General features: G+C 34.9%; 1 protein-coding gene across 1 annotated transcript in view; it reads left to right on the top strand.

Moving 5' to 3' along the window:
• Window positions 1-24,684, top strand: part of LOC136033340 (UDP-N-acetylhexosamine pyrophosphorylase-like) — a gene marked incomplete in the record, with an annotated part of 115,582 nt that overhangs the window by 45,636 nt on the left and 45,262 nt on the right. Inside the window, 1 exon segment of the mRNA XM_065714134.1 lies at window positions 15,568-15,706. Within this exon segment, the coding sequence (XP_065570206.1) occupies window positions 15,568-15,706 (139 nt within the window).

Raw genomic sequence — 24,684 nt, 5'->3', positions numbered from 1 at the left:
GATGACTAATGGAGACTGGGTTTGTTATTATTATTTTTGGTTAAATTTACCTAATTATTATGTAAGGAGGTATGTGGGCGCAAACCGTCATAGGCTTTTCTTCAGCGCGAAAGTGCTTTTTTTTTCATTTATTTATTTGTGATTGTTAAATATAAAAATTTGAACTTTTGAACACTTGGTTATATTATTTCTATTACAAAGTTAGATATAGTAGAATAGAAATGAAATTATTGCAAAAAGCTAATATTTAATGAAAATTGCAAATCCATTCAAACAGACAACTCTGCAACCCCCTCCTCCTGAAATTCCTGAGTTTTCACGATTCCCCTCATATTTTCCAATGTGTTTGTCATACCTTGCCATGAGCTCTAGCATATTGATTCAGAATTCAGAATTTTGATTAATTCATGAACTCCGAATGCCGAATCAAGAAAACATATAGATAACATTAAGGTAAAAGACAAGAAAAAGACCATTAAGGGTAATGAAAGATTATGTAGATATGCGCATAGAATAGCAAAATTGGCTAAGATGGGAGGGGAGGAAAAGAAGATTTGGGTAAGGGAGGGTTGTTTTGTAACGTAAGGTATATATGTTTTTTTCTCAAGATCCTCAAAGTAGAGCCTCTACTGAGAGGCCTGGCATAGCCTACATTTATAATAATTTATTAACTAATTTTGCAAAAAACCTAACAAAACATAAAAGGAATACAATTCTCTTAGTAGAGAAAAAAGAAAACTGAAATCAATATGAACACAAGATTCCCCCTCCAGTATTATAATACAAATAATCTCCAGTATTTCAAACACAAGCATTTACTTAAATTGAAATCCATCCATTTAAATTCTATCAAAATCACTTCCCTTAAAGGTAAAATGTGCAGATTTTGCTTCAAAGTAGAATTGCAAGATACTAGGGTACATAGGAGTGATGTTATTGATGTTGAGAGTAAAGATCGCCATCTCGTAGTGTCTATGGTTAATTTAAAGCTGAAATTTCGGAAGGGTAACTACTTTCCGGGAAGTTGTGATGTTGACAGAATCCAGGATGAGAATTTGAGATAAAATTTTCCGGAACAGTTGAATACTAAACTAGAGAGTTTAAAATTTGAAAATGTGGAAGATGCATGGAATAATTTTCGGATTTTTTTTTTTTTAGAAGTTGTTGATGGTATGTTTGAGAAGAAAGTTAGGAGCGCAGTTAGGAATATTAGTGAAAAAGCTTTAGGTTTAATAGACAGGAGAAGAGACTTGTAAAAGAATTATCTGAGTGAGTTGTTGATCATACGAAAACAAAAGGAATGTAAAGGAAGTGGAAAAAGTATTAAAATGTGAACTAAGGAGGCGCTAAGTGGAGGCCATGGATAAAATTGCCGAGAGTCTGGAAGATGAAGCTAGACGGCATAATAGTAAAATATTGTACTGGTCACAATTTCTGATGAGGGAAGAGTTAAAGGGTGACGTGCAGAACGATTTGAGACTGTGCTAAACCGAGATAGAGTTGCAGGAAAAGATACAGAGGAAAATGAACAAGTTTTTGACACCTTGGATATAAAGGAAAATTTGCTTTCTGAGGAATAATTAGCGACAGTACTAAAAAGATAAAAAAATAATAACGCTCCAGATGCTGATGGTGTGGTATGAGAGTTTCTTGAATATGGTTGCTCTTGGGTTGAAAATAAGTTACTGAAGATTATGAACATGATCTTTGAAAAGGGGGAAGTACCTAGCCATTTTAGGGAAACTTTAATTAAACCGCTGTATAAGAAAGGTGATGAGAGTGAGTGTGGTAATTATCGAGGCATTGGTCTGGTCTCTGTAGGTAGCAAATTACTTAATAATATAATACTTTTTAGACTGAGAGATGCTGTAGAGAAAGTTATAAGAGAAGAACAGTGTGATTTTAAAACAGGTAGAGGATTTGGGGACCAAATTTAAACTCTCAGGTTAATGATTGAGAAGTGCCTTAGTTATCAAGCATCTTTGATCCTCAGGTTTGTAGATTGTGAGCCAGCGCTAAATTAGCCAGTGATTATGAGCCAGCGTTAGCCAACGATAATGAGCCAGTGCTAAACTAGCCAGTGATTATGAGCCAGTGTTAGTGAAGTTCTTATCCTTGTGTGGTATACCTGATAAATAGATTAAAGTGATTAGTGCTATGTACGCGGAAAACATTGATGTGGTTCTAGTAGCAAATGAGGTTAGCAGCTGGTTTCGTATTAAATCAGGAGTTAGGCAGGGTTGTTTTTTGTCCCCCTTTATATGGCTAATTTTAATGGACTTTGTATTAAGGAGCACATGAAAGGCAATGGGAGACCGGGAAATTAAATTGGGAGGAAACACTTTTCTTGACTTAGATTATACTGATGATTTAAGCATTCTTGATTTAATGTGAGCAAAATGAATGAACTTTTAGAGGTTTGGCTAGTTCAGGGTGCTAGAATAGGTTTGGAAATTAATGTTAAGAAGACTAAGTCAGAAAGGCTTGGAATAAGTGAAGATGAAAAGGTGACGTTGGGTAACGAAAAGATTGATTAGGTGGACAGCTTAACATACCTTTGTAGTATTAAAGGTAAAGAGGGTGGGAGCAGTGAAGATGTTAAAAGTAGAATAGCCAAGACTCAGGGTGTTTTTTCACTGTTAGAAAAAGTTTGGAAGAATAGAAAGATCAATATGCGAACCAATATTATAATATTGGAAGGTCTAGTGATAACAGTGGTCAAATATGGCTCTGAAGCATGGGTGCTCTGAAAAGTAGAAGGAGATTTGCTAGATGTTTTCCAGAGAAATTGTCAACGGATTGTTCTGGATACCCGGTTAACTGACCGTATTTCAAACAGTAGGCTGTACGAAAAGTATGGTACAATCCCGCTTTCTAGGTCCATAATGACAGAAAGATTGAAATGGCTAGTACACGTTTATCGGATGAAGGATGTCAGATTGCCGAAAATTGTCCTTTTCGGTCAATTGTCTAGTGATAAACGGGAAGCAGGGCGTCCGCGGTTGGCATGGGAGGTTGTCATAAAGAAAGTTTTAAAGGAAGTATTAACTTCTGGGAAGGTGTAAAGAGGGAGGCTCTGAATAGATTGGGATGGAGAAGGAGCGTGCGTAGCTGTGTTGGCGTCAGGGTTCTTGGTGCTGCGGTGAGTTGTTAGTAGTAGTAGCAGTGGTAGTTACCCCAAAGGTTTACCCACTAATCTGACATGAGTCGCAAAGAAGATTTGGCATCAGGACAGTGACGTTAATTCACAATTGATCCATAGCACATTGATTTGAGGTTACACATAGGTTACATTAAAGACTACATATCATCAGTCAGGATCAAAAGGATGTGCCTCCGTACCTGTAATTGTTAGAACAACCAAAAAAAGCGTCACAACTTTTTTATTTCCCCTCCGATAACCGTAAAACAAAAACGGATCGATAGATAAATACATATCAATCCGTTCTGTTTTACTGCTATCAGGGGAAATAAAAAAGTTGTTAGTTTTTTTTTCTGCTTTTATGAAAACTTACATTTATGGAAATACGTCCTTTTGATACCCGACTGACGATATGCTGCGCAACAGAAGGGTGACGTTTTTCAAATTTAAGGTTCTATGTCTAAAAATTTTACATTCATGGGTATTCATTTAACAAACTAAGCATAAAATCCAAAGCGTGCGGCAACTAATAAAAGAAAATTCAAATCGTGTAAAAAAGTTAACACTCTACGCCATCTAGACTTGTTCAGTAAATTCATAGTCAGCTGTAGAAATGTAGTAGAATGTTGGTTTTTTTTTTTACAAACACTTTGTGTGATTTAAATTTTGGCGAAGATAAGAAAGTAATGTTTTTAAAAGGTTATTCAAAGCATATAGCAACTAACAAGTGAAAATTCAAATGCGTGTGAAAAAAAACATTAACCAACGCCATCTAGGCCTACCCAGTAAATTCAAAATCAGCAGGAGACAAAACGAGTTGCCTCCCTGTGTCCCTCGTATAAGATTTATGTATATCTTTCTTGTTTAATAAAATCAAGTCAAGCTGTAGAAATGTAGTAGGATGGTAGTTGTGTGTTTTTTTTACTCACATTTTGCTTGATTCAAATTTTGCCAAAGATAAAGAAATAATGTTGTTAAAAAGTGCTCAATAGACATTTTTATGTCTGTGCTATTAACTCGTATTATATTCAACATACTAACCTAACCCTATCTTTTATAATCAGCAAAAAATACTTGAAAAACCAAAGAACCTGCTTATTTTCATTAGGTCTTCAGGCTTTCAGGACCTGAATAAACACTTAATTGAAATCCAGGTGATGAAATATTAAAAACTAATTGACGGTTTCTTCATTTGAATGTCTCTACTGTGATCTAAACGACAATGCTATACTGTCATTAGCAGTTGTAGATTTTATTTGTACTGAGTCCATGGGATGTTTCACAAGATTTTCTTCTTCTTAGTTTTTCAGGCTGATAAGAAATTGCAAGGAACACTTTTTGGGAGTAAATACATTATAAGACCACACTGGATATACATGACATAAGAAGCAAAGACGATAAAAATAATAAAAGAAAAATAAAATAAAATAGGTGAGAAAACGATTTTTCCGCTTGCTGGCACTACCCTCGTTTTTCTCGCCTATTTTTTTAAGAGGCTTTTACCAAAAAATAGTGTGTTTTACCCAAAAAATGGTATAGTTTACCAAAGAAAATAATAGTGAGAGTGGAGGTTAGTTTAAGGTTATTTACTTACAAGTTACGATTCACTATTACTTAACCAATTAGTAAGAGTACCATCGCACTTATCAGAGATTAAATATAAAAAAACAAGTTTTTTTTTAACGGAAAGTAAGGAGCGACATTAAAACTTAAAACGAACAGAAATTACTTCGTATGTGAAAAGGGTTGCTTCCTGTTCGCCTATTTGATTTAATTTTTTTCTTTCTTTGCTTCATATGTTTTTATGAGGCTGATCTTCTCTCATCGTGGTATTCACATGTATATCGTTTTGAATAATTCATGGAGCTTTAAAAAAGAGTCACTTATATCCATTTTTTTAATGGTGGAAAAGATGAGCTGCTGCTTGGGATCTTTAAATCTCATAGTCTCCTAGACATGCAGTGGGAATAGGCAATTTTATTTTAAAAGGTTTGGAGGCTCACTTACCTAGCTACTATTATTAGTAAAGGCGGTGGGAGCAGTGAATATGTTAAAAGTAGGATAGCCAAGGTCCAGAGTGTTTTTTCACCAAGCCAAGCAAACCAAGACTTGAATATTAGAAGCTACAGTGATGACAGTGGTCAAATATGGCTCTGAGGTATGGGCACTCGGAAAAGTGGATGAAGATTTGCTAGATGTTTATAAAGAAATTTCTCATGGATTGCTCTGGGCACCCGGCTGACTGACCGTATTTTAAAGAGTAGGCTACACGAAAAATGTGGTTCAATTCTGCTTTCTAGGGCTATAATGAGAGGAAGGTTGAGATCACTAGGGCACGTTCTGTGGATAATGGATGACAGATTGCCGAAAATTATTCTTTTTGGTTAACCTTCTAGGGCTAAACGGAAAGCAGGTCGTCTGCGGTTGGGGTGGGAGGATGTCATAAAGAAAGATTTTGGGGAAATGGAAACTTCCTTTGGAGGCCGTAAAGAGGGAGGCTTTGAATAGATTTGGATGGAGGAGAAGCGTGTGAAGCGTCTAGGACACGTTCTGCGGATGAAGGATCACAGATTGCCGAAGATTATCCTTTTCAGTCAACCGTTTGGGGCTAAACGGAAAGCAAGTCATCCGCGGTTGGGGTGGGAGGATGTCATAAAGAAAGAATGTAGGGAAATGGGAACTTCCTGGGAGGCTGTAAAGAGGGAGGCTTTGAATAGATTGGGATGGAGGAGAAGTGAATGAAGCTGTACTTCATAGCCTACCTATGAGCAGGTACGCTTGGCTAACCAAAAACATTAGAATTAATACGTGTTTAATTCACGCGTCGACGAACATAGGCTGAAGAGACAGTGCTGTGTCACCTTCTTCAGGCCTGTTGCAGGAACGAAAGCCAGGCTTAGAAAGTGTATTTGGCCTTGGCTAGTAGTTCAAATATCGTGTAGATTTTTCTGGCTAAGACGAGTTTAGTTAAAAATATTGAACCAAAAGTATATATAATGGGAATGAATTCACTGTTTAGATCGTTAATTTGAGAGGACATTGATCTGATAATAAAGCAAGCTTGAAAATAACATTCAAGCAAGGAAATAAGGAAAGTATCACGCCATAAAAATATTTCCTTTATATATTTTAATCCATGTTTTAAAAGAGAGGATATGCCGTATCAAATAGATTCCACAAATAGGGACTTTTCAGGAGACAGTGACGGTCGGAAGACAGTTAGATATATAGCGAAGAGAAAATGGAGTAGGACCAAGTTTATCTGATAGTTGAGCATTACGAAGTGATGAAAACCAAGTTGTGATTTTGGATTAACTTTATCTTGCTCAAAGTCTTTGAAACCACGTGACTTCCTTTGTCATAAAGGCTGTCCTATCGAAGACAGGAATAATGCGGGTCCCAGCCCCTTAGACGACACATTTGTTAACTTGCATTTGGGGTCATACATGGGAAAGGGGAGGGTTAGGGGGCTTTCCTGTACAATTTGCTATGTTTTGCCTTTTATCAAATTTTGACTGTCCTCAAATATCTCTCCCCTGAAAACAAGTGTCATGTATGTCAGCTGTGTTAAAATGAGCGTCGTGTTGAAGTCCTGAAAACAAGAGTCATGTTGCATTATTTTTAAGGTGCAACCTGTTGTTTGGATTGATTGTTGTTTGGTGCAACCTGTTGTTTCTGGTGCAGCCTGTTGTGCAATCTTTAAGGTACAACCTGTTGTTTGGATTGATTATTGTTTGATGCAACCTGTTGTTTCTGGTGGAACCTGTTGTGCAATCTTAAAGGTGCAACCTGTTGTTTGGATTGATTGTTGTTTGGTCCAACCTGTTGTTTCTGGTGCAACCTGTTGTGCAATCTTTAAGGTACAAGCTGTTGTTGGGATTGATTGTTGTTTGGTGCAGCCTGTTGTTTCTCGTGCAATCTGTTATGCAATCTTTAGAGTGCAACCTGTTGTTTGGATTGATTGTTGTTTGGTGCCACCTGTTGTTTCTGCTGCAACCTGTTGTGCAATCTTTGAGGTGCAACTTGTTGTTTGAATTGATTGTTGTTTGGTGCAACCTGTTGTTTCTGTTGCAACCTGTTGTGACATCTTTAAGATGCAACCTGTTGTTTGGACTACGAATTGAAAATACAGGATAATAAAACAATGGAATCAAATATTCACCAGTGTTTCTACACAGCTACATAACTACATAGCTGTGAATCATACAAACTCTGCATAAACTGTACGAACAATAATGCCAAAGACGATTGCCAATTGCCAAGGCAATCGTCTAGTTATGGAGATACGTTATTTTGATCCCGACTGACGATACGTAGTCTTAAATGTAAACTATGCGTAACCTCAAAGCAATGTGCTATGGATCAATCGTGAATGCTGTCATGATGCCCAATCTTCTTTGCCACCCTTAGTCAAATTACCTTAGTCAAATCACCAAATTACCAAATTACCTTAGTCAAATCACCCTTCTTTGCCAAATTAGTTGGCTATTTCCGTTGCTTTATAGTGCTCTACTTAGGTGTGCTCATCAACAACTTCTTGAGTGCACTTAAATTTTACACTCTTCAATCATGTGGTTTCTCAGGTCTTCTTCCTGTTCTTAAAAATGGTAACCTAAGTAGAATCTGGATAAACTACAGTAAAACAATTTATAGCACACATACTCATGGCAGTGTATGTTAGTTGATCATTGGTCATCACATTTTAGATGAAAATTTGGCAAATAAAATTATTATTAGTGATTTCCAATTTCATGTAAGTGGAACTCGAAAAAAAATAAGGTGGTTTAGAAATTCTAGTTAAAAATTATATCCCGGCTCGGATGAAAGAATAATTTCCATATCTGAATACCGAGATGATTTTTTAAAGCTGTATTGTTGTTTTTTTTCAAAATAATGATAAATTTTTAATTGCTATAATTTATTATCCTCCCTCATCTAGTATGGTAAACTTTATTGACAAATTTGAAAATATGTTAAGTATGATATCAATCTTTGAATTCCATTTTTATCCTTGGGGCCTCAATATTGATTTAATGAGATGCCCCCCATCAAGCCAACAAGGAATTGACCGACATTTCCTTCAGTTTTTAGAATGTAACCATTCGCATGGTATGAACCCAGTATGTTTTATTCCGACACGAATAACAAATACTTCTTTTTCTCTGTTTGATAACACTTTTGCGCCTTATCCCCGTGAGGCTACATTCATGGTTATGGAAGATACGTCAGATCATTGTATTTTAATGTCTGATTTCAAAGCACAAAAGATAATCAACAAAGAATTTCCTATGAAGAGGAGAAATTTCTCACAAGTAAATATGAATGAACTGAAATCTAATCTTAGTGATGTAGATTGGATTGAAGTTATTAATGAGAATGATCCAAATTCATGCTTAGATGTACTTTACCGAATTCTGAATGAAAAACTGGACCTTCATTGCCCATGTAAAACTACATACCATAAAAGAGCCACACCCAAACAACCTTGAAAAGTTTATCACTTTTAAAATCCACCAAGGAAAAAAATCGACTGTATAAGATAAAAATGAAATACCCCTCAGCTCAGAATGTACAATTATAATTTAGAATGTACAATTATAAATTATAAAAATTTGCTGGCTAAAATTCTTAGAACATGTGAACAAATTTATTATGAAAATTCATTTAAAAAATATGATTCACCTCGGACTACATGGAAATTAATCAAGGAAAAAATTGGACACAATGCTAAGACACCATACCCTGAAGTGATCATAAACGAAAATGGTGTTGAATTGAAGGGGGGATGTTGTTCCAGATTATTTTTGCAATTATTTTTCTCGTTCTCAGTTCAACAGTACTACTGTTGAGCTGGAATCCCCTGAATCTCTATTTTGTTCATATAAAGATTATCTCCCGCCATCCGAAAATTCCAGTATGTTCCTGGCTCCTGTTACTTTCGGTGAATTCCAGAAAGTAATTACGAATCCAAAGAGTGGTAATTCCCTAGGTCTAGATGGGCTCTCCACAAATATTCTGAAAGAACTTGCTTGTGTAGTCCATGCCCCGTTGCTTCATATTTTAAACGTATCTATATCATCAGGGATCTTTCCAGAAGCATGGAAATCTGCACGAGTTATTTTAATTCATAAGAAAGATGATAAGAGGTATAGGCAACTATCGCCAATAGCTATTCTTTTCCCAATATCTAAGGTTCTAGAAAAAATCATTCGAAAAAGGATTGTTTCGTATTTTGGTAAAAGGAATTTATTTACTAAAAATCAGTTTGGATTCAGGTCGGGTCATTCCACTGAGCAAGCTATTGCTGCTCCAATTTTAGAGATTAATGATTCACTAAACGATGACAATCATGTGTCTGCTCTTTTCTATGATATAAAAAAAAGGTATTTGATACGCTAAACCATGAAATTTTGACGGAGAAAATTAATAACACAGGTATTAGAGGTGAAGGCCTTGATGTAATAAAATCTTACCTGCACGGTTGAAAAATTCAGGTAGAAATAAATGGGCATCTGTCAAGGCATATTGTTATTGACGATATTGGAGTCCCCCAGGGATCAGTATTGGGGCTATTACTATTTTTGAATTATATAAATGACCTTCGGAGGTGTTTACCCCAAGATAATAGCTTAGCAGTAATTTTTGCAGATGATACAGCGGTGACAGTAAAAGGTAAAATCCCATCTTTGTTGGTTGAGAAAATGGTAACAGCAATGAAATCTTTGAATAAATGGTTTGTATGTAACTACCTAGCTCCGAACTTTTCTAAAACTCAATCCATGATTTTCGGGTGGTCACAGCGGGCGGTAAATAAAATTACTATAGATGAGTTAATTGTTATTCAAAGTAGGATAAAAAGAGTTATTTCTTTTCGTTACCTTGCGATTATTCTCGATGAGCTTTTATCTATCCGTAAGCGTTCTGATTATTTGAGATTGAAACTTGCCCATATCTTAGGTTGTCTTCATAGAAAACATGTGCTTATTTTTTCTTTCCTTAAAATTTTATACCATTATCGAATTGAATCATATCTTAATTATTGCCCTGTAATTTATCTCAATACGTTTATGGTCCGCCTGCAACCTCTTCAGATAACTCAAAATAGGGCAATTAGAATTCTGAGTACTTTTGTTCATCGCCCTATGAGGCTTAAAAATCTGTCAGAAACCCAAGCTTTATATATTTTTCTCAATATACTTAATCTCAAACAACTGAAGGACGTGCGTACAGCAATGTGGTATTATGATATCCGATTCTCAACAAATTATTGCCCTGATTTGGGTATAATTAAGACTCCCTAATTAATTTCTCCTGCCCACCGCGTTCTCTCCAAGAAGTATCGCTTTCCCCCAATCAAATCAGAAAGAGCTAGATTCTCAATCAGATACCATATTCATCATGTTGCAAAAACTTAATGTAATAGAAATGTCCCTAAGTTTCAGGAACCAATTTTCTTTGAAAAAACATATTTCAAAAATAGTTCTTTGTCTGGATGTTGGGATTGATGAATAATATATTTTGGCACGAATTTTGTTGTTTTTTTCTCGTGCTGGGGTGGCCTCCTCTGTTATCTCCTATCTTGTATGTTTTTTTTTCTTTTCTTTTTTTTGCTATTTCGACATTTTCTTACCTCTGTCTGCACCCCGTCGTCTAGTTTAGAAAATTGTTTATTATGTAATTTGGTCAATAAAAGATCCTGTCTTGTCTTGTAAACGTCCTATTATTTACACACCTAGTCCTTACGAGCTCTGCTCACTGTCGGGGGTTAATGTTTTTTGTATTTTTAAGTATATTAAATAAATTATCTAAGTAAGTAATTGGTGATTACTTTTTCTACTTCTCACTCTCCTTAAAGTACCAAGATCAGTGAATTTGAAATCTTATTGTCTGAATTGGTTAATTGGAAACTTAGACATCATAAAAAAAAAAAAAAACAGGCATTGAATTTTTATTCAAACAGGCCTCCCTATGCTGTTATGCAATTTTTAGTAGCAATGCGCACTAAGTTTAAACAAGAAGAAGCGTGGATAAAAAAAACACAAAATCGCAAAGAAAAGAAGAACGAGGACAATTAAAAATAGAAGAAGACGTGGATGAGAAATAAGCTAAAAGGGCACTTTAAGATGTCGATTTCTTTTGAAGTGTTGTTGTCTTTCGGGGTCAACACCGTTAATGTTCGAATTCTCACAAACAAACAACGTTTTCAGGCTTGGCCAATTGGTTTTACTTATTTATTTGACGATTCAATGTGGCAACACTAACGAAAAGGTGATACCGCCCTATCACGTTCATAATTAAAAAATAACCAATAGAAAAATCTTCGAAAATTGTGGTTTTTAGGTCTGAACAGACCTAAGATGGCTCCAGGAGACCAATTTTTTTTTTCATTTTTGTCTATAAAAATGCTATCAAATTCATAAACTAGTGTTTGGTTTTTTTTTCAGAATTCTCTCATTTTCTTAGTGTTATTGTCATGGGACCGGATGGAAGGTGCCACAAATTATTTTTTTTTGTCATTGAATCTATTTTTTCTTTGGGTTCTATCATTAATAATGATATTACTATCCGCTCTTGCGGTTTTAATATGATGTTTTATTTGTCAAACAGTTCGTGGTAACGAACTGTAGTAAGGAGTGATCCGGCTCAATAGTAACCAAAACTCTAAAAAATTGAATTTTGATATCAATAGCTACATCAAAAGAATCGCATTTTAATGCTGATTTTAAATATATAAGTTTCATCAAGTTTAGTCTTACCCATCAAAAGTTACGAGCCTGAGAAAATTTGCCCTATTTAGGAAAATAGGGGAAAACACCCCCTAAAAGTCGTAGGATCTTAACGAAAATGACACCATCAGATTCAGCGTATCAGAGAACCCTACTGTAGAAGTTTCAAGCTCCTATCTACAAAAATGTGGAATTTTGTATTTTTTGCCAGAAGACAAATCATGGGTGCGTGTTTATTTGTTTGTTTGTTTGTTTTTTTTTTTGTTTTTTTTTCCAGGGGTCATCGTATCGACCAAGTGGTCCTAGAATGTCGCAAGAGGGCTCATTCTAACGGAAATGAAAAGTTCTAGTGCCCGTTTTAAGTGACCAAAAAAAATGGAGGGCATCTTGGCCCCTCCCACGCTCATTTTTTCCCAAAGTCAACGGATCAAAATTTTGAGATAGCCATTTTGTTCAACATAGTCGAAAACCGTAATAACTATCTCTTTGGGGATGACTTACTCCCCCACAGTCCCTGGGGGAGGGGCTGCAAGTTACAAACTTTGACCAGTGTTTACATATAATAATGGTTATTGGGAAGTTCACAGACGTTTTCAGGGGGATTTTTTTTGGTTTGGGGGTAGGGTTGAGGGGAGAAGGCTATGTGGGAGGATCTTTTCTTGGAGAAATATGTCATGGAGGAAGAAAAATTCAATAAAAAGGGCGCAGGACGAATCTGGTCACGTTAGAAAAAAAACGTCAAATTCAGAGCTTAATATACAATGCTGGGTGTTCGGAGCCTCTCTATTATGGAGTATAATTTGAAAATAACACAACTATACCAGCGATAAAACATATATACCACAACCATAACTCAACTAACGAAAGAACTGCTAAGAGATAACACAACTATAAAGCGAAGACAGGTGAAAACTAACGGGAAAATAAACGAACTAAGAGGTGGAAGGGGCCCAGAGAAAAAATATAATCCTTTTCCAATTTTGAGCCTAACTTCCGCAAAGGAGTAATAATGTCAGAAGCCCCGAAATAACGAATTATGTTCTTTTCAAACAGTTCGTGGTAACGAACTGTAGTAAGGAGCGACCCGACTCAACAGTAAACGAAACTCTAAAAAACGAATTTTGATGCTAAGATATACATCAAAAGAATCAGATTTTCATGCTGATTTTAAATATGTAAGTTTCATCAAATTTTGTCTTTGTCATCAAAAGTTACGAGCCTGAGAAAATTTGCCTTATTTTAGAAAATAGGGGGAAACACCCCCTAAAAGTCACAGAATCTTAACGAAAATCACACCATGGCATTCGGCGTATCAGAACCCTGTAGTAAAATTTTCAAGCTCCTATCTACAAAAATGTGGAATTTCGTATTTTTTGCCAGAAGACAAATCACGGGTGCGTGTTTATTTTTTATTTTTTCTTTTCCCCAGGGGTCATCGTATCGACCAAGTGGTCCTAGAATGTCGCAAGAGGGCTCATTCTAACGGAAATGAAAAGTTCTAGTGCCCTTTTTAAGTGACCAAAAAATTTGAAGGGCACCTAGGCCCCCTCCCACGCTCATTTTTTCTCCAAAGCCAACAGATCAAAATTTTGAGATAGCCGTTTTGTTCCTCATAGTCAAAAACCATAATAACTATGTCTTTGGGAATGACTTACTCCCCCAAAGTTCTTGGGGGAGGGGCTGCAAGTTACAAACTTCGACCAGTGTTTACATATAATAATGGTTATTGGGAAGTGTACAGTCGGTTTCAGGTGATTTTTTTTTTGGTTTTGGGGGTGGGGTTGAGGGGAGGGGGCTATGTGGGAGGATCTTTCCATGGAGAAATATATCATGGGGGAACAGAAATTCAATGAAAAGGGCGCAGGATTTTCTAAAATTACTATAAAAAAACAATGAAAAAATAAACATGGAAAAGTTGTTTTTTTTCAATTGAAAGTAAAGAGTAGCATTGAAACTTAAAACGAACAGAGATTATTACGCATATGAGGGGTTCTAAAAATGCTTTAGCACAAAGAGCGAGGTATTTAGGAGGAGATAAATACCTCGCTCTTTATGCTATAGTATTTTTAGTAATTTCAATTATTTATTCTACGGCTTTTCTGATTCAGGGGTCATTCTTAAAGAATTGGGACAAAACTTACGATTTGGTGTAAAGAACGAGGTATTAACGAGGGTACAAACCCTCTCATATACATAATAAAAATTAAAGAATATAAAAGTTTGTTACGTAAGATAATTCTTAAGTTACGTATGTTTTTTACTAATAGAAAAATTCGTTAAAAATAAAAATTTATAGTTGCCTTTTAATGTAACCGAAAAATTGCATGGCAACTAGGCCTCCTTTCCCATCCCTTATTTCTCAAAATCGTCTGATCAAAACTAAGAGAAAGCCATTTAGCCAAAAAAGGAATTAATATGCAAATTTCATTTTAATAATTTATGTGTGGAGAGCCAAAATCAAACATGCATTAATTCAAAAACGTTCAGAAATTACATAAAAAAAAACTAGTTTTTTTTTAACTGAAAGTAAGGAGCGACATTAAAACTTAAAACGAACAGAAATACTCCGTATATGAAATGGGTTGTCCCCTCCGCAATCCCTCGCTCTTTACGCTAAAGTTTGACTCTTTGCCACAATTCTGCTTTTTAATACAATTAAAAGCTTTAGCGTAAAGAGCGAGGGATTGCGGAGGGGACAACCCATTTCATATACGGAGTAATTTCTGTTCGTTTTAAGTTTTAATGTCGCTCCTTACTTTCAGTTAAATTGGCTTAAAGAGATGAAAGAAATAAAGATGATCGTACTAAAGAAGGTAGTAACTGGGAAGTACCTCTGGACCCCTACATCACTCCTGCCCCCTCCTTGTACAATCTTTCTGTAACGGCCTCGCTCGAGAGTGTTATGAAAGCGTTAACACTGTCATTTTGGACCTCTTCAATGTTTTTTTCTATAGGTCATTCTTTTGTCGATATTTCTGAACCATTTCTGGGGGGCACTCTTTCATGAATGGGCCATAATCACCTCATTCATAATGAGCCACTTCACTACTAAGGTTTATACTTAAAATTTAATGATCTGAAACCGCACAAATGGGTTAGAAACTTTCAGTCTTAAAATGCAATTTGAAGCTAAAATGAAAAGTAAGAAAATATGAGAGAGGAGCATATTTATTAATTTATTTTTTCGCCTTTTCTTTACACAGTACCGAAGATGAAAGGACCGGTTTAGCCAAAATTAATATTTATGTACACTTTTAAAATATTACAGCTAAAAACATGAATCCGCAAACCATTAACATACACAAAATACAAAAAATAAAAATAATATAATATAAAATAAATAATGTAAAAATAAATAAAAAACAAAAACATTAAACATAATTTAAGGTTGCGTGCAAATGCACTTTAGTTGAAATTGAGATTGTAACTAATTAAATCTAAACTTGTTTGAATTTTATTGTAGTTCGGATAATACTGAATGGTGTTTGCTGTTTTCATTTTTATAAAACTTACGATAAAGTGCCAAAGAACTCCTTGTCAGTTTCTTAGTACCCTTTTTTCCCAAGTAGGCCTAATCGCTAGTAGACCTGGTCGTTAGTAATTTTGTTAAGTCTAATCTGAAAAAATTACCATAAATTACCCTAAATCATTAACTAGATAAGTTGGCGATAATAATAAAGGCTCTATTTGCTTTTCTAGTGAAGAAACAAAGTTAAAACACCATGTAGCGAAAAAAAAGATTCCCTACATTGAAGAAAGTGGCCAAATCGTTAAGCCAGAAAAGCCAAATGGAATTAAAATGGAGAAGTTTGTATTTGACGTTTTTGGACTATCCGAGTAAGTTGGATTATTAAATCATTGATAATATATTAAATTTATTTATTAAGATACATATACTTAATGTACTAAGTAATACATTAAGCATAATAATTATATATTAAGAATCTTATTTATGATACATGTATGTTAAATGAAACAAACTTATTATTATGTCGCTATATATTGTCGCTTCCATGCCTACCTACAACTCGCATTTGAAATTTTCATATAAATTGCCAAAATTGTTGTCGAAAACCATTTTGTTTTATTAATTTTTTCGCTTTTCCTTCGTTGTTTATAGTGTATCACGAGTTTTTCTGTAAATAATAATAATAATTCTCTAAGCTTTTCTTAAAAGGAGGATCAGTGGAGCATAGTGTTTCATGGCGACCGAGGTTCGACTGACCTCCCTATGAGAACAGCTTAAAGATGGTTCCAGGAAGGTATCTCAGAAGTGCCAAAATGTCAGATACACCAACACCCTTTAGGCTTGACGCCGATGATATACTAAAAAATATATAAATTCATTAATATATTAAAATATACTTAATAATATGTCAAAATAGTTCGATCGTCATGGTTCTAGGCGTTTACTCCCCCCTCCCGGAAAATACCCCTCGCGGATAGTACCGCCCGAAAAATACCTGGAAGGGGATCAGGAAGAGGACTGTCCCTTCCTCCTCCACAGCTCCAGCTCATTGTCGCAGAAACTTCGGAGTGTGCTCACTAGATCGGAAATTGAGAGCTCTAGGCCTTTTTTTAAGACCAAAAAGATGGAGACCGCGTAGGGATGAGATTTTTCGGGGGGAGGGGGTATTTTCTGCAGGGAGTATTTTCTGCGGGGGTATTTTTCGGGGAGTATTTTCCGGGGGGTCTGGGCGGGGTGTATTTTCCGAAGGGTCTGGGTGGGGTTTATTTTCTGGGGGGGGGGGTAAACGCCGGCTACCGTGAAAATACCGTCAAAATTTATAAAAAAAGACATCAGTTTGTCACAAAATATATATATATATATATATATATATATATATATATATATATATATATATATATATATATATAAGAAAAACAAAATTTGACCAAATCTACATCTGATGTGCAGAACTCTTTATATAATAAGCTTGAAATTTTTATTTGCCTCTTGTTTGAATTGCTTTTGGTTTGAAGTTTAGTATGACTCTTTTATTTTGTGTGACTTTAATATTCAGCTATTTCATAAGCAGAATTATCTGACTTTGTTTATTATCCCAAAGAATAGCGGCTTTAGGTTTTATTAGTCGCATATCTGCAATAAAAAGTATTAAAGAGTATGTCAATTTAGATATATATAAAAAAACAACTTTTTCGCATGCTGACCAATTGTCGGCTTTGCGCATTGATGCTTCGGGAAATATATTCTAATATATTGAAAGTTCAATAACTGCTTTAATAATTTAATTATTTCAAAACTGAATTTATCCTATATTGCCTGAAAAAATGGGTTTTTATTCAGGGTCGTATCCAGTATTTTTTTGGGGGAGGGGGGTGCAAAATGATTCTTTAGGGGGGATACAAAAACTTAAAATAAAACGCATCGAAAACTTATTTGTATTCATTTTTGCTACGTTTTCACGAGTCAGAAAAACATTGTGGGTGGAGGGATCAACCCCCCCCCCTGGATATTGCCTTGATGTTGCTGATTTTAGCACTGTAGATACGCAGATAATCCCTGTATTGTGCGTAAATATGTCGTTTTATACTCTACTTAATCAGGCCGGTATTTATTTTTGGTAGAAAAAGTATATTTTCTTTCACTCTCTGTTTGTTGAGCTCTCATTAGAAATCTGTCTTTCTAAACTGGGAAAAGAATTAGCTCAGTTTCCGCTAGTGCTTTCAGCGTGTCTGGCTTTTTGTAGGACAGTTAAAGTCATTGAGAATGGTTTATGGTGATTTTCCTGTTCCAGATTATGGCAAAAATTTCTTGTTTGTACTGATTGCATTTACAAAAAAGTTGAGAAACTAGAATTGCTATTTGTTTTGATAACTGAAATAAGTATTTATTTTAAACCATCAAGCTGCTTAAATTTTGATGGAAATCTGGTAAAAAAAACAACTAAAAGTGGTAATTTTTTATCTTACTGATTTTGCTATTGATTAAAAAAAATTTTCCTTCTTTCTCTTTTTTCCCTCCCTTAAAAATTTTACCCTTCTTTCTATTTTCCTCTGTTAATTGAAATTCAGAACTGCTTTTAGGTTTCTTTAGTAAACAAGGACATAAGAATAAGTTCATAGTAGTTTCAGCCAGTCTAGCTTGTTGTAAGAAAGCTCGATTCGTTAAGTCGAATGTGTGACAGGGTTGGGGAACCGTTTCTTGGTTGGAGGCCCTAAACTGGCGTTCTGATAGACTTTACTGTCTTGACTTATGTCTGTCAAGACATTAATATCTAGTCAGCTCCCGTTCACATGTAAAATTTGGGGCCTCTAGAATTTGGGGCCTTGAGAGGCTAGAACTCTCTGTTTAGGATTTTAAATCTTATCAACTGGAAGGTTTATGTATACTATGTTTATCAACTATGCTCCATCAGTAGTAGCATTCAAATGTGTGTATGGCTGGACTGCCATACTTATGCATGGACAAGCAAGTGAATGGCCATAGATGCATATCCAAGCATGAAAGTCTTGCTGGACTTGGATGGGAATGCTGCTTAATAAAGTGTACCGACTACATTGTAGCTGTGGTAAAAAATTATGCTATTTAGGCTGCAATTTTAATCATTTTGAATGATTAAATTATTTTTTTCTTCTGAATTTAAAATGAATATTGATATATATATATATGGCTTCATTTGTAGAATCTGGGGTTGCAAGCACCTCCACACTGGATTATGGTAGTTTTCCAGCTATAGCAAGAATATATTTTTTTCTTTACTTTTTTTTTTTTGGGGGGGGGGGTAGTGAATTCTGAAGCATTGGAAAATGCGCTAATTATTAAAGTATGCATGCAACAAGATATCCGAAAAAATTACTAAACTTTAAACTTGAGGTTGCACTGCCAGAGCTTTGCCTCCCATCTATGTGCCTAAATGGGGAGTAGAAGTAAAGAATAACGAAACATATGGTCTTATTACACCTTACCTTTGAACTTAGTTCCTCCAGTGCCTGTAGAGACAAACAGGGCGGCGTCAGTGAGTAGCCTTCAATCTTCCCTTGCGTTGGGTGCTGCATAGATGTCCTCCCACTCTAGAATATAACTAGTTTAAAGGGCTTTTCTATCACGTTTTTACGTCTTTTTTTTCTTCTTTGATGATGGGTGCTTTCCGGTTTGCTACAAAGGAATGCTTATGAAGTCTTATGATCTGGCATCCAGAGGGTAGCGCCATCTTCTTTGCCTCGCCTAGCTTGTGCGGGTATAAATTTCGTTGCTGTTGACGTGATCTCTCCAGCTGATCCTTAAGTTCAGCGATGACTGCTGTTCTCAAAGGCCGCAAGGTTTTTTACACATTCTGCTATTAACTGAAGGGGTGAATTTTCTATAGGGGGGATTTTCAGCAGATAAGTTTTCCACAAGGCAGAATTTTCCGCAGGAAATTTTTTTCGGTGGTTAGAATTTTCTGGGGGTATTTTTCAAGTGCTTTCAAATTTAATGATATGATTGTTATTAATACGCGGAGGAGAATTATTGTAAAGGGAGAGTTTCCATAGGGGTTTTGTGATTTTCTGTAGGGTAATTTCCTGGGGCGTTCCATGGATATGCTTACTTTTGAGTTTGCACCAACGTGCACCGGGTGAGCTAGTTATCCAAAAAAAAAATTGAACAGTTTATTTTTTAATAAACTAGACAAAGGATTGAATTTAGATTTTGTTATTGTTGTTTACCTTTCCGACTCATCTTAAGATAATTTTAGGCCGGTACCAGCTTTATTTCAAACGACAAAGGCAAAATTACTACCGTGTAATTTATCAGACCCAAGTCCTCCCAAGCCTAGTAAGGTAGACATCATGAAGTTCTATTTCGGCCATAAATAAATCAGTGATTTTTGGCCTCCAAAATCAGCGATCGCAAATTTTCAATTCTGAGCCCAAAATCTGGTTATTTGAATGGAGAATTCTTAAAAAAATACACTATTTTCTTTTTCCCCTGAATTCTGGCTTCCAATTTCATTTTACTGTTTGAAAAGGATACGCTTTATCAAAACTTGTTCTTTTGTTTCTATTCCATGTAAATAGATAGAAATTTGATGCCTAAATAAAATCTGAAATCCAAATTAGTAATTTTTGAAGAAATCTGTTTAGTTTGTTGCAGCCAACTCAAAGCTTTCTAAAAGGCTTTAGTTTCATGACATAACAGTGTGGTTTTATTTCTCAAAGCTTCAGCAACAACAAAAGAGAGACGTAATCAAGATTACAAAAAAAAAATCATAAATAACTCTATTTGGCTTTCAGTTTAATTTTACTGTTTGCAAAGGATATGCTTTATCAAAACTTATTCTGTTGACTCTTATTCATGCAAATAGATAGAAATTTGATGCCTAAATAAAAATTTTAAATCCAAGTTAGTAATTTTTGAAGGAATCTGTTTAGTTTGTTGAAACCAACTCAAGGCTTTCTAAAAAGCTTTAGTGTCATGACATAACATAACTTATTTTGTGTCATGACATAACACATAATTTAGTGTCATGACATAACAGTGTTGTTTTATTTGTCAAAGCTTCAACAACAAAACAAAAGGATGTTGTAATCAAGATTACAAACAAAAAATGTTTCATGAATAATTCGATTTTTTGCTTCCAATTTAATTTTACTGTTTGAAAAGCATACGCTTTATCAAAACCTATTTTTTGATTCTGTTTCGTGGAAAGAGATAGAAAATTGATGCCTAAATAAAAAATTTTAATCTCAGTTAGTAATTTTGAAGGATAAAACAAAAACAACAAATTAAATGTCAACTTTTACCAAATTTTACCAAAAATTGCCAAATTTCTTTTAAATATTGTATTCAGGCATTAATTTTGTTCTTGTTGACAAAATAAAACTAACAAGGAAATGTTTTGACAAGGAAGTGTCCAACCACTAAAACTAAATTAATAGTTTGTTAATCTGTTCATTTTGTTAAAGCAATATTTTGAGTTGGCGAATCAATAGATATAAATCTAATTTTCTGTACACAGAAAAAAATGCTTTTAAGAGATGAAAGTATGGGTAAAAATCTACTGTATATCGTTTTAACGAAATTAGACTCATTTTTCTAAATTATAATAATATTAATCCCGGAAGTCTCAACAATTTTTGATTATTAAATGTTATAATGATAAAGGAATCTGTTCAAAATATAATTTGTTTCCATTTAAACGCAAGTGCCACTCTGGCTATTAGAAGGCTTGGGAAAGTAAAACAGCTCAAAATAGGATGATGCCTTTTTATTGACAGTGAATAGATATAAAATTATTTAACTGGATATTTCGAACACATATACAGTGTTCATCATCAGCAGTAAAACACACTGCTGATGATGAACACTGTATATGTGTTCGAAATTTCCAGTTAAATAATTTTATATCTATTCACTGTCAATAAAAAGGTATCATCCCTATTTTGAACTGTTTTACTTTCGTCATGGAAAGGCAGTGTGGTCTTCGAAGTTATCTGAGAAGGCTTGGGAGGGGGAGGGGTAGCCCTAATCTTATTTGACGCAATTTCAGTTTGTTTTAAGTTGAAGTTGATTATTCATTTTAACTTCTTTTCCTCTTTGAATTCGCCTTTTCATTATAACAGTATGTGTTATCTTTACATTGGATGCGATTATTCATTTTAATTTTTGTTCGTTTCCGGTTTAAGTAATCAAGCATTTTAAATATATATTTCGGTCGTAACCTACTGTCGGAAAAAGAAGTAGTAGAAAGAAAGAAAGCAGAAAAATCAAATGGAAGTTATCTAACGATTTACTAATGACGATTTGACAATAAAAAGGTTAAATGCCCCTATCCCCTCCCCCCAATAAAGGTGAAAAATCAGACATCTATAACTGAATATTTATTTCATATATTCATGCTTTTTAGATTTTGTCTGAAATTGGGAGATCGAGTCAATTTAACAGAACAATGTCGTAGAAAAATTTGAATGGCATTTTGATTTTTCAAGAGAAAGGTTATTCTTGCAAAGATTGGTCAAACCAATAATGCAGAAGCTTTTGTTTTAAACGTAGCTAAATCTTGAAATATTATCAGAAGGCTTGTAAGTTTTAAACAAAGGAGTTAAATAAGTGGCGGTTCTGCCCGCTCTTGTGCCTGGGGCAATATCCTAATTAGCACCCCTCCCCCCATCTGTTTCCCAGAAATTCTCAGGCCAAATTTTTACAAAATTGTCATCTAATAACAAAATTTGAATACAAAATGTTACAAAAAAAATTAAAATTAATTAAATTTGGTCTATTTTTTTTCAAGGAATTTATTTTCAAATAATGGTCATGAAGATATGGGAAAAATGAAAATTGCAGATTCAGTTTCCTTATAATAACTGCCAACTTTGCCCTCTGCTTTATTTTAATGTAGATAAAATTCTGAAATGATTATAACCGTTAGATTATTTCTTGGTGCTAAAATTTCTATGCCCGGGGCAAGTACCTCCTCTGTCTCTCCTCTAAAACAACCTCTAAGCTAGATTTTTGCTGCAAACCTTTGAAAGAAGAAAAAGATGCAAAAGATGAAACAAATGTAAAAGAAGAAGAAGATATTTTGTGGCATTTGGATGATTTTTAAAACAGCTGACTTAAGCCAGGTCGGATACCCTTGGAACTCTAACCATAGGAAACCGGTTCTACTTGTTAGAAATACTGTGTCTAAAAAACTTGCGTCCTTTTTAGTGGCTGAGTTTTAACTGACCCGGTAGAATTGAACTCCTCATTCTTCTTACTTGCTTAAAATCTCACACAGGAGCTCTGAAAGTCCTATCTTTAAAATAGTGGATCATTTTCTTTCCAGATACAAGAGACTTTGCTGCTGGATTATAAAAATATAATCTTTTTTATAATCTTTTTATATAAAAATATAAAAATATAAAAATATATATATTATATAAATATTATAGACAAAGACAAATGAAACGAAAGGTCCTTTTTTTTTACCATGGAAATGTATGAAAATAAACTTTTCTCTTCGGTCACGCATGTTGAACATGACTAGTAATTGACAATTGTTTTTCGGACATTCTGTACCCCTTGACAAGATTTATTCATAACACATTTAGCATGCAATAAATGCGTAGACTAATCCCCAAAAAGCCTCCTTGACCTGTATAGGAGGGGAAGACACGCGAGTCAATTAAATGCTATAACGGCAACAAAGGCGGATATAGAGAAAAATCTTGGGGGAGGGTGCAATGTGGCAAGGGTGTGAATAATTGACTAAATTGACAAATTTATTTTAAAAAAGGTAAAAATAGAAAAAAACAAATGGGGGCGCCATGAAAACTGGGGAGCCCGTGGTCCCAATCAGGATCAGTCCTGGGACTACAACTCGGAAAGAGAGAGTGAAAAAGAATAAAGACAGGCCAAAATAAATTTTGACGATTTTTTAATTAGCTAGTTGAGTGATATCTTCGAGCTGATCCAGGCATTATTTTCCACACAATATCACTCACTATACTATATCACTATCACTGTATTGAAGTCTGATATCACTGATGAAGTCCACCGAATTTGAATGTCATCGGTATTACTAAATAATTACAGGATGTCGCAGCGAGGTAGCACCTGAACCAAAGAGTATGGGTAACTTATAAAAGTGGAAACTGGAGCTAGCGTCGACAAAAATATCAACGCCATCCAGCGTCTGGCGACACATGCATTTTGCAAGCTTTGTAATTCTTTTTTCTGTCGGGAACTGAGATCGGACACTTATTACCACCCTAATTTTACCATTTACACTAATCAAGTTAATTATCCTCATTATTATACTGATAACATGCCAAGTATCGCCAGACGCTAGATGGTATTGACAGTTTTCTGTCGACACCAGCCCCAGTTTTCACTCTTATAAGTTACCCATACTCTTTGGTTTCTAACTTAATTTTTGAGAATATTAATTTTATATTTTCTAAGAAACGAAATTTAGTGACGTTAGTTGACCCAGCAGCGTGAAGTCTCTTTTCTTTTACGACGTTTGTTTTAAGCCACATGATATTTGTTTAGTTTTAAATATCTATGCTTTGGACATTTAAAGTATGTTTTGTTTGAAGATCCTTTAGGGATATCACCAGTCGGATCTTTGGTAACAGAAGCCCCCTGGGTCTAGATAAATTCCCGTGTATTTTGTAATCTCATATACTTTTTTAATCAAAATAATCTCATTGAAGATTTATCCGGAGGTCAAAAATAGTTTATTTGCTCTTATTTTTGTTTCCCTTTTCCTATCTTATGGACAATTATTTTCATGAATTGGTTTCTAGAGACAGTTGGATTTTTCTTTGGCATGTGGAAAAAACAGCTGCTCCTTGTCATTAATGGTCTTTCATATCGATTAGCTTTTCCATGTATTTGGGGAAATGGTTGTGAATAGTCTTTTTAGATTTATTTTGATTTTTTTTCTTCATCTATCATTTCGATTTATTATATTCTTAGAACTACTTTCGTTAGTTATCTGGTCCAAGGGGACACCACCTTTTAGGAATCTCGTACACCAGGTGACGTATGCCAAGCGTGGCGATAGTGCACCAAGCATGGCGGAACTGTACCAAGCGTGACGGAAATATGCCTAGCATCGCAGAAACAATGCCAAGCGTAATGAAATGCCATGCGTGGTGGAAGTTTTCTGTAAACAAGGTGTTTTGAGACGTTTACCAGGTGGCGAAAAGTGGGTGACCCCTCAGTCTAGACAGTCATGCTATCTAACACATAAAAAGTGGTATTCTTGATAGTCTGAAAAGCATCAATCTTTTTAATGAATCTTATCAGTATTGATTCCAAATACTGACCATGAGGTCAAAGTATATGGAGCCTCCTCAGATATTGTTCTGCTAGAATTGTTC

The sequence above is a fragment of the Artemia franciscana genome, chromosome 11 (assembly GCF_032884065.1).
Source record: "Artemia franciscana chromosome 11, ASM3288406v1, whole genome shotgun sequence".
NCBI lineage: Eukaryota > Metazoa > Arthropoda > Branchiopoda > Anostraca > Artemiidae > Artemia > Artemia franciscana.
The sequence above is the reverse complement of the archived record's forward strand: the minus strand, read 5'-3'. Positions and strand labels throughout refer to the sequence as shown.